The sequence below is a fragment of the Gekko japonicus genome, unplaced genomic scaffold, assembly GCF_001447785.1.
Source record: "Gekko japonicus isolate JY-2015 unplaced genomic scaffold, Gekko_japonicus_V1.1 scaffold182, whole genome shotgun sequence".
Lineage (NCBI taxonomy): Eukaryota > Metazoa > Chordata > Lepidosauria > Squamata > Gekkonidae > Gekko > Gekko japonicus.
Window position 1 is genome coordinate 618,970 of NW_015173128.1, and position 10,090 is coordinate 629,059.

General features: G+C 47.1%; 1 protein-coding gene across 1 annotated transcript in view; it reads left to right on the top strand.

Annotated features, from left to right (window-relative positions):
• The window catches only part of NSRP1 (nuclear speckle splicing regulatory protein 1), a 36,278-nt gene extending 26,841 nt beyond the window's left edge, over positions 1–9,437 (top strand). Inside the window, exons 4-7 of the mRNA XM_015422042.1 lie at positions 2,150–2,158; positions 2,784–2,994; positions 3,245–3,353; positions 8,647–9,437. Of these exons, the coding sequence (XP_015277528.1) occupies positions 2,150–2,158; positions 2,784–2,994; positions 3,245–3,353; positions 8,647–9,385 (1,068 nt within the window). The 3' untranslated portion in view covers positions 9,386–9,437. The remainder of the gene's footprint in view (positions 1–2,149; positions 2,159–2,783; positions 2,995–3,244; positions 3,354–8,646) is intronic.
• The last annotated feature ends 653 nt before the right edge of the window (positions 9,438–10,090 follow it).

Consider the following 10,090-nt stretch of genomic DNA (forward strand, 5'->3'; position numbering starts at 1 on the left):
GAGCAAGGAATGACTTCATAAAGCAGTGCAGCTGAGGGGCATGGGGTGGATGGAGGGGAAAGGAAGGAGTGAAATGACTGAGAAAGGAGGGTTTTTCTTTTTTTAGTACGCCTTGTGGAAAATGGAGGGAGGATTTGCTGCTGTTCTTTCTCCTGCTTTCGCGTGACATGTTTATTTTTATAAATCTTATGACCTTTGTTGCCTTTTGCACTCACAACAACTCTGTGGGCTGGTCTGGACCCCCTTCCCATTTCGTAGGTAGGGAACTGAGCACCAAGAGAGAGAATCTCATTCAGAGGCATGCAGTGAACCTGCAGCAGAGGCAAGACCTGACACTAGACTTCCAAGAACTATGCCCAGCTCCAGAGGTCATTTGGGGGGGGATCACAGTTCCCCCGGGTGAGGTACGGGGGGTGGGGCACATGACGAAGCCCCGCCCCCTGCTTCCGGCCGCCCCGCTTCCAGCCCTCATTCAGCCAGGAGAAGGCAGGAGAAGAGGGAGGGTAAGTTGCTTCCTCCCTGCCTCTCCCCACCCCTGACTGCCTGGGGCCAGGGAGGGCCTCATGGGGATCGGCAGTGGAGCTGCAAGGCCGCCGGTGGCGGCCGGGACCGTTGGGGGCGGGGTGTGTGGCCTTATGACACACTTCCGGTGATGTCAGGGGGTGGGGCATATGCTAATGAGTTATGCTAATGAGTCCCCCTAGCTCTTTTTCTACAAAACGACCCCTGCCCAGCTCTTAATCCAATGGGTCTCCCCTGCTCTAAAACAGAAGAAAGTGGAGGGGGGAAGCTTCTGTTATGAGCCCTGGAAAAGAAGTGCACTCATCCCTCCAGATCTAAGATCATCATTATTATCATTAGATGTCTCATGCTATTTGATCGCATCGTTCTACATGTCTGATCTGCCTTGAGTCTCATTGGGCTTTACAGCACATTTGGCTTGCTCTTGATTTTCTTAGCGGTTAATCCACAAGCATTGGGATCGGTTTGGGCACGGTTCTTCCACACGTCTGCCCTCCCTCTGCATTTTCACAGTTGTGGAGTGAGTTTGTTTTCTTCTGCACGTGTCTTCAGTAATAAGTATTTTCAGGGGAGGGTGCTGTTGTCATCAGTGGCATCACAGCACCCCCCACCTTTATTTTTTGTGCATTCTTCTATCGATACATCGATATCATGGCTATGGTTTTTTAAAAGGTGCTAAAATATTGATATACCGTTGTAATGGTAGGTGTAGAAGGTTCTCTGAATCCCCAGATTTTTTTTTAAGTAAGTCTTTTTTTAGCAGTTTATTTATAATTTTTCCATAATAAACAGTAATACAAATATTAAACTATATATACATTGGATTCTTTTTTTAAAATATTTTGTTTGTCCATTTATACACTCTCAACCATCTTTTAATGTGTATGTTGTCGTCTTTTCCTTGAAGTATCAAACTCAATTTGTCCATTTCTGCCATTTCTAACAACTTGCACGCTATTTCCTCTCTTGTTGGAATTTTTTCTAATTTCCAATATTTTGCTAGTAAAATTCTAGCAGTCGTCAAAATATATATCAACATATAAACATCGTTTCGTTCATACTGCTCCGGAATTATGTTTAACAAAGCTATTTCTCGTGTAAAAGCTATGTTTATATTCATTTTTCCTGTTATGTTTTGCACCATCAACCAATAATTATACTTTTAAAAAGTAAGTCTTTAGCTTCTTTTCTCTCAAAGATATAAGGAAAAAGGCATATTGTCACCAGCATTTTATTTTTATTTTATTGTGAGCTGTGCTTGTTATGTTTGTGCTTTAATGTGTTTTTAACCCTTATTGTAAGCCACCCTGAGCCTGCCTGTGGCGGGGAGGGTGGGATAAAAATTGAATAAATTAATAAATAAATATCTCCTCCACAAGTGAGTGGGATAGAGACTTACTCTTTTTTTTTTAAAGAAAGCTAGGAATTTAGAGAATTTGCTAAACCTATCATTATAACAGTATATCAATATCTGAGTGCCTTTTTTAAAAAAATAAAAAATGAAACCACTTGTCTTCAGGGAGGGAGGGGAGGTGGCTTGGCAATGACAGCCCAGTCACTGAAAAGTGAGCTGGGGGTGGGTGGGAACGAGTGGGATTTTAAAAAAACTGATGGAAACATTATTCATGAGGAAAAAGGCAAATCAGAATCAGTTTCCAGAAGAAGAATGGGGTAAAAGTGGTCTCAAAAGAACCAGGGGGAAAAAAAGGGAAAACAAGAAGAATGAAGTGGAAACTAAAGGCACAAAAATGCCAGTGGAAATCAGGATAAGATAAACAGAAGCCGTATGGGGCCAGAACCAATTGGGGGGGGGGGGGCCCCCCAAAAAAACCCGCCCTTTGAGAAAGGAGGGCTATAAATAAAGTAAACACATAAATGCACTTGCCAGGTGGCCGCTGGTGAGCACATTTTCCTTACCCTTCCTCGCAGCCATGGGCTGACTTTGGAGAATCTCAGAAATTAGCAGGATTTCTCACTTTCTGAATCACTTTAAGGTTCGGCACAAGTCCCCGTCCTTCTCCTGGCACCAAAGACAGGTGAAGTGATGTCGTCGTTGAGACTGGGATTGGTGGCAAGTGTGGCTCTTGTTTGGCTGCCAAGGCCAGCTGCCCACAGAGGGTGAACCTCTGTTCAGGACACTTGCCTTTGTACTGAGGAGGAGCCCAGCGTGAGGAACTTCAGATGGCATCCCATAATGCTCAGCTTCCGTGTTGCTGGCCATATTGATGTCCATCCCTTCCATTGTTGCTGTTTGTCCTTTGCAGCCCAAGTACATCCAAAACATCCTCAAGGCAGCTGAGCTGAGAAAGAAGGAGCAGGAAAAGAGAATGGAGAAGAAAATACAGAAGGAGCGTGAAATGGAAGGGGGCGCATTTGACGACAAAGAAGCTTTCGTGACGTCAGCCTACAAGAAGAAGCTGCAGGAAAGAGCGGAAGAGGAAGAAAGGGAGAGGAGGGAGGCCGCTCTCGAGGGTGAGCCAGACGGTTGCTTTTTGCTCTTGCGTGGGCTCCTTGGAGAAACGTATTGGCATCAGTCGTATTTGGCACAGGAGCAGCTTCTTGCGAGTCAGTCGGGTGCTCTCTCTGTGCAACCTTAGGTGGGGGTAGCATTTTGAAATGGGTTCTGGAGTGCCATTCTGGTGCCCACCTCCCCCCCCCCCCGGCTTGCACAGCCCTTGGTGCCCTGAACGTGTTCCCAGTTTTTCCCTTTTCTTTCTTTCAGCGTGCCTGGATGTGACCAAGCAGAAGGACCTCAGCAGGTTTTACAGGCACCTGTTGAACCAGTCAGTAGGAGAAGAGGAGGTGCCCAAGTGCAGCCTTCGGGAGGCCAGGTAAGACTTGGGAAGGGGGAAGCTTCTCCTCCTGGGGACTTGTGGTGCCGCAGTAGGGCCCTCGTCTAACAGTGAAGCACCTCTAGGCGCGTTTTGGGCCATCAAGAGCTTTACGTGCTACTTGATGACCACAAAGCTGTCATTCTACCAGCTCTGCTCTTTTGCGCCATGCTGGCGTGGATTGGTAGTCTCAAGTCAACCCAGTAACTAATAATAATTATTGTATGGCATTGTGTGTGGTATAGCCAGGAGATCCAAAGATTGTCTGGCAGCCTTAAGTTCTAACTCTTTTGGCATTATGCACCACTAGGTGGTGAGCTAGACTTTTTTTTGGGGGGGCTCAGAGCTCTGAGAGCTGTGACTGACCCTAGGTCACCCAGCTGGCTTCATGTGCAGAAGTGCATAATTGAACCCGGTTCTCCAGATTAGAGTCCGCCACTCTTAACCACGACACCACACTGGCTACACCACCTAATAGCTGCTTGCTATGGAAAAACAGGGAAGATCTTTCACGTGGTGTGAGTTGGGCTGGTTTCTTGCCCTCGGGGACTTTTAGTTATAAAATCGTTCCTCAATAAGAATGTCGCAGGGACAGGACTAAAGTGGCTTTCTCAATGGTGGCACCACAGCCTTTTAACACAGCTCTAAGGAGGCCTTTCTTTCTGGCTCCCCAGTGATTTTCAATCTGGTATGGTTTCCTTTGCTACTGATGTGTCTGTGCTTTTATCGTTTGCATAACATTCTCTTTATTTGAGCCTTTTTTCCAATGTTCGAGTTTTGAACTTTGCATTGCCTTGAGTGCTTTTTTGGCAGAAAAGCTATACATTTTTTAAATAAGGAAAGCCTTTGTTCTAACTTAGCCAAGGGAGTCCACCTTGCTTCTGTAACACCTTTTTTTTAATGCTAACTTTAAAATATGGTCATAGCAAGTTGTCTTGTGTCTTCTCCAAAAAAGGCAGGTTAATATTAAAATAAGTAAAAAATTGATGGCCGCCAAAAATGCCCTTGCTGCTCACCTTCCAGATACTGGGATCAGTGTTCTCTAAGCTGCGTTAGTGTGAGCTAGCTCACAGTTTTTTAGCCTCCAGCGCACACATTTTTGTCTTCGCTCAGGAAGGATGGCTCCAGAGCAAACTAATTTATGCAGCAGCCAAATCGCCCACTCACGACTTTAATGCCAGGAGCTCACAAAGTAGGATTTTTGCTCACAAGACTCCATGGCTTAGAGGGAGCATTGCTTGGGATCCTTTTGTGCTCCTTCTTGTCTAAGCCAGCTCTTAATTTACGAGCAAGCTGGTTTAGTTATGCAGCTGTGCAGTCTTTCCTTAACACCTCCCTGTTTACTCAGAACTGTTTGCCTTGTAAGAACCAGACTGCTGGATCAGACCAGAGGCCCGCCTTTCTGTTGCCTGATGAGTTCTCCCGGACAGCTCACAAGCAGGCCGCGAAGGCCCATCTCCCTGGGAGGAGGGGGGCAGGCACCCTTGAGGCATCCTTGAGTAAGCAATTCCTGCCATTGGGACAAGAGGCAGGGCCAGAGCCCAACTTCCGGGTACCACTGGCGGAAGGCCCCACTCCTCCTTCAGCAGTTTGTTTTCTGCCTTGTCAAGAAGGGCAGGGGTCGTCATAAGAACATAAGAGAAGCCAATGTTGGATCAGGCCAATGGCCCATCTCGTCCAACACTCCGTCACACAGTGGCCAAAAATACCAGGTGCCATCAGGCGGTCCAGCAGTGGGGCCAGGACACCAGAAGTCCTCCCACTGTTGCCCCCCCCAGCACCAAGAATACAGGGCATCACCTGCCCCAGACCCAGAGTTCCTATCTATCCCTTGTGGCTGATAGCCACGGATGGACCTCTGCTCCAGATGTTTATCCAGTTCCCTCTTGAAGCTGTCCATGCTTGTAGCCGCCGCCACCTCCTGTGGCAGTGGATTACATGTGTTAATCAATCTTTGGGTGAAGAAGGACTTCCTTTTATCTGTTCTAACCCGACTGCTCACGAGGTTCATGGAGTACCCACGGAGCTCTGCTTCACGCTGCTCCTAAGCCAGCTTTTCTCTCTTTTCTCCGCTCCACAGTAGTCCTAGGCCACTGCGACCTCCACTTTTACCTCAGCTTTCTGCCTTTTTAAAAAACTGACCTCCTTTTCCTCACCCCACTTGTTTGTTACCTTATTTATAGTTCCACCTTTCTCATTGAGACTCAAGGTGGTTACACAGTGTGGGTTAATACAATAAACAGGATGGGATGTCCAATAAGACACCGTAATAGGGTTAGGACTGCAGTTTTCTACAGAATCTGCAGTAGAACTGAAACAAAGCAGAAATATTAACATATGTTGAATAATGCAGAAATCACATGGTAGGATCATACATACAGCAACTGCTGTACAAAATAGTGTAGCTTACAGTCCTCTTTATGCCTTTACTATAGTGCATTTCTGAACAACGTTTATTTTGCTTTTATTTATTTAAAACTCTTAATTGCCAAATAGGTCCCAAAAGTGGTGACTATCAAGGCATTAAAACGGCATTTTAAATGTATGTATAAATTTTTAATGGTACAGTAAAACGTAGACACTAACAAACGCACACAGACAACCAGGGAGGAGGGCCAGGAAGAATTTACTGGGCCTATGCCAAAGGAAACAGAAGAACATAAGCCAGTGCTGGATCAGGCCAATGGCCCATCCAGTCCAACACTCTGTGTCACACAGTGGCCAAAAATACCAGGTGCCATCAGGAGGTCCACCAGTGGGGCCAGGACACTAAAGAAGCCCTCCCACTGTTGCCCCCCCCCCAAGCACCAAGAATACAGAGCATCACTTGCCCCAGACCGAGGGTTCCTGTCTATACCATGTGGCTCATTCACTGATGGACCTCTGCTCCATATGCTTATCCCATTCCCTCTCGAAGCTGTCCATGCTTTTAGCCGCCGCCACCTCCTGTGGCAGTGACTTCCATGTGTTAATCACTCTTTGAGTGAAGAAGTACTTCCTTTTATCCGTTCTGACCTGACTGCTCAGCCCACGAGTTCTTGTATTGTGAGAAAGAGAGAAAGTACTTCTTTTTCTACCTGCTCTATCCCACGCATAATCTTGTAAACCTCGATCATGTCACCCCTCAGTCATCGTTTCTGCAAGTTAAAGAGCCCCAAGTGCTTTAAGCTTTCTTCATAGGGAAAGTGTTCCAACCTTTTTATCATTCGAGTTGCCCTTTTCTGCACTTTTCCCAATGCTATAGTATCCTTTTTGAGGTGCGGTGACCGGAACCGTACACAGTACTCCAAACGAGGTTGCACCATCAGTTTATACAGGGGCATTATGGTACTGCCTTTGTTTTCAGTTCTCTTCCTAATAATCCCCAGCATAGTGTTGGCCTTTTTTATCATAGTCGCACACTGTCTCGACATTTTCAGTGAGTTATCTACTACGACCATAGTTCCCTCTAAGCTGAGTTGGTGTGAGCTAGCTCACAGATTTTTAGCCTCCGGCTCACACATTTTTGCCTTAGCTCAGGAAGGATGATGCCAAAGCAAACTGATTTATGCAGCAGCCAAATCGCTCGCTCACAACTTTAATGCCAGTAGCTCACAAAGTAGGATTTTTGCTCACAAGACTCCACAGCTTAGAGGGAACATTGACTACGACTCCAAGATCTCTCTCTTGGTCAGTCTCCGCCAGTTCGGATCCCATCAGTGTGTATTCATAGTTAGGATTTTTGGCCCCAGTGTGTATCACATTGCACTTGGCCACATTGAACCCCATTTGCCACGTTGACACCCTTTGGAGTGCCTCACCACCCTGAACAATTTTGTGTCGTCCCCAAATTTAGCCACTTCACTGCTTACTCCCAACTCCAAAAAGGTCTTCTTCACCTGCCAGCAGAAAAACAGTGATCCAGGGAGACGGACTAGGAAGGAGTTCCAAAGTTTCAGCGCAGTGGACAAGAAGGCCCTTTCTTGGGTTGCCACCTATCTAGCCCCGGGGGGGGGGGGGCATTCAAATCAGAGATGAGCAGAGAGGACCGCTTTTGCACCGGAGCTCATTCAGTTGTTCCTATCGCACCTCTGATCTGCTTTCTGCAAACCGTCTTCTGTAGTATAGTTAGGCCTTGACTGACATTCAGCTGTTTGGATGCCTGGTGCAGAGGTGTTAATTTAGCTTCTTCCAGATTTTCTACAAATTCTTTTGTGTTTGGGGTCGGCTACCATTCATTTCCTGCTCTGGACGTATTGAGACTGCTGTGGGAGACGGCTGGTCCCAGGCAGCTGTGCTTTGTTCCCGCCTGCTGTCCTAATGGGACAGACCACCCATCAGTCAAGGATGCCCTCCGTATCGCTGAGCAGAAGGAACAACCTTGTTACACCCAGTGCCCCATTCTCCATAGCTTGCCCCCAACGTTGTGGAACTTTAATGATGAGTACGCTTCTCGAACAGAATTTCTCATAGAGAGACAGGGCAGTTCAGGGGTCAGAGTATTGGTCTAGGACAGTGATGGCGAATCTTTTAGAGACCGAGTGCCGAAGCTGCAACCCGAAACCCACTTATTTATCGCAAAGTGCCAACTACTACTACTACTACTACTACTACTACTACTACTACTACTACTACTACTGTTATTGTAATAAACACTCTCTCTTTTTAAAAACAAAATCAAACAAACAAACATAAATGCATACACTGCTCTCAGCCTAACCCATCACTGGGTTGTGAGGATAAAGTGGAGGAGAATGATGGAGGCTGCTTTGGTTTCCCACTGGGGAAAAAGGCAGGATATAAATAAAGTAATTAAATAAAATAAGCCAGGGGTCACTCTGTCAGATGTGAGAAGTGTTACATTCAGTGGGCGAATACATGCGCAGACATACAATCAAAGGGCGGGGTGTATTTACAAAGACCGGCCGAAAGGCCCAGTATCTGGCTTCTCTTTGTGCTGACACTCTCCCCTCTCCATGTATATCTTTCTGCCAACTGAATGTAAGACTTGGTGCCTCTGGCTGACGAAAGCCTCTGCCCCATAAATGTTTCAGTCTTCAAGGTGCCACAAGACTTTGTTGTTCCAAACACAGAGTTTCTGTTTAGCTACAATGACTAATAAAATCAAAAATGTGAACTCAGCACTGTAAACGTGTGGTTTCCCACATGTGCCGAATGCCATTAAAATGTGATGTAAATAGATAATGTAAGCAGATGATTGTGCTTGGAAAGATAAGAGATGGTGCAGGATATCCTAGATTTCTAGTGACGGGATTCTTTTTCTTTCTTTCTTTTGCCTTTTTAAAAACTCCAGGATAAAGGAAGAAAAACCCAGTGGAGATTTCAGCGACTCCAGACCAACGAGCAGAAGCCCAGAAGTGAAAAGAGGGCCTCACATCCCTCTAAGGGGAGACGATAGCTCAGATGCAGACAGTGAGGTGGAAATGGGTAGCCCTGATTGGGAGGATGGTGCAGAAGCTCTCAGAGACAGCGGAAAGGAGGCCCGGCCAAGTGAAACTGATCCCAGTGGGGAAGGTTCCAAGCCTCACAAGAGCCAAAGAGACTCGAGGTCCTGCAGCGAGGAGAGAGGTGGCCACTCAAAGGGGCCTGCCGCTCACTCAGAGAGAGAGGAGGGAGGAGGAAGCCGGAAGGAGAGAAGAGGGCAGCCCAGGGAAAGGGACCTTGAGAGAAGACAGAGAGATACTGGCAAGGAAGAGCACCCGAGGTCCGAGGACCATTACAGGAGGCAAGAAGAGCGAGAGAGCAAGCAGAGGAAGAAAGACAGGAAGGAGAAAGAGGAATATGACAGAGAATCGCGGAAAGAGAGAGAGAAAGAGAAGCACTCGCATTGGCAAGAACAAGGGAAGGAAGGGTTGGTGAGCAATAAAGACCATGGCAAAGATTGGGAAAGGGGAGAGAGAGACAGAGGTGCTAAAATCAGAGGGCCAAGGGATGAGAAAGAGGAGAAGCCCCCGAGAGAGAGAAAGGACAGTAGCCCCCAGTCCTCGGTAAAAGCTGACCCCCAGGCTCTGGAAAGAGAGAGGGGAGAATAGCAGCCGTCAGACTTGGAGAGAGCGTCAGAGCCGAAACATAAGAGTGCAGCGGAGGAAACAGGGCAGGCAGAGGAACCTGTGGCCAGCCAGAACAAATTTGCAAAGCGTAGCAATGAGGAGACCGTCACATCCGCAAGGGACCGCTACTTGGCTAGGCAAATGGCACGTGTGGGCACCAAAGCATACATCGAAAAAGAAGAGGATTAAGTTGTGTTTTGGAGAAGTGGCGTGTGCTACCCTATTGGGGAAACCAGGGCTCCTGGCCGTTGCACACAGAAGGGAGATTAGCCCCCCGGCATGTCTTCCTAGAATTCCCCTACAGAATCCACCTCTGTGTAGAAACAGATCAAGAGCATTCACCCCTGCACAGGGGGCGGACAGCTTCAATAGGGTCTGTTCACCCTGCCCTTCCCCATCTCAGTCCTTGTGTCTCCTGAATGCATTGGGCCTCCTTATGCAGGGAGCAGCCTCACCCTAGCCTGTGTGCACATCACAACCTTCACCAGGGGGGTTTCTCTTGAAAACTTTGTCTGGTGAGAAGTACAAATGCATCCGTCAGCAACAGAAATCTTAACCGGATACTTTCTGAATGCAGCCCCACCCACACACCCAGAGTTTATTCCACAATAGATGTAAAGTTCTCAGTGCTTTTATTTTAGGGATTTGAAACTCCTGCTGTACAGAAAGACTGAAATAAAAAGAAAG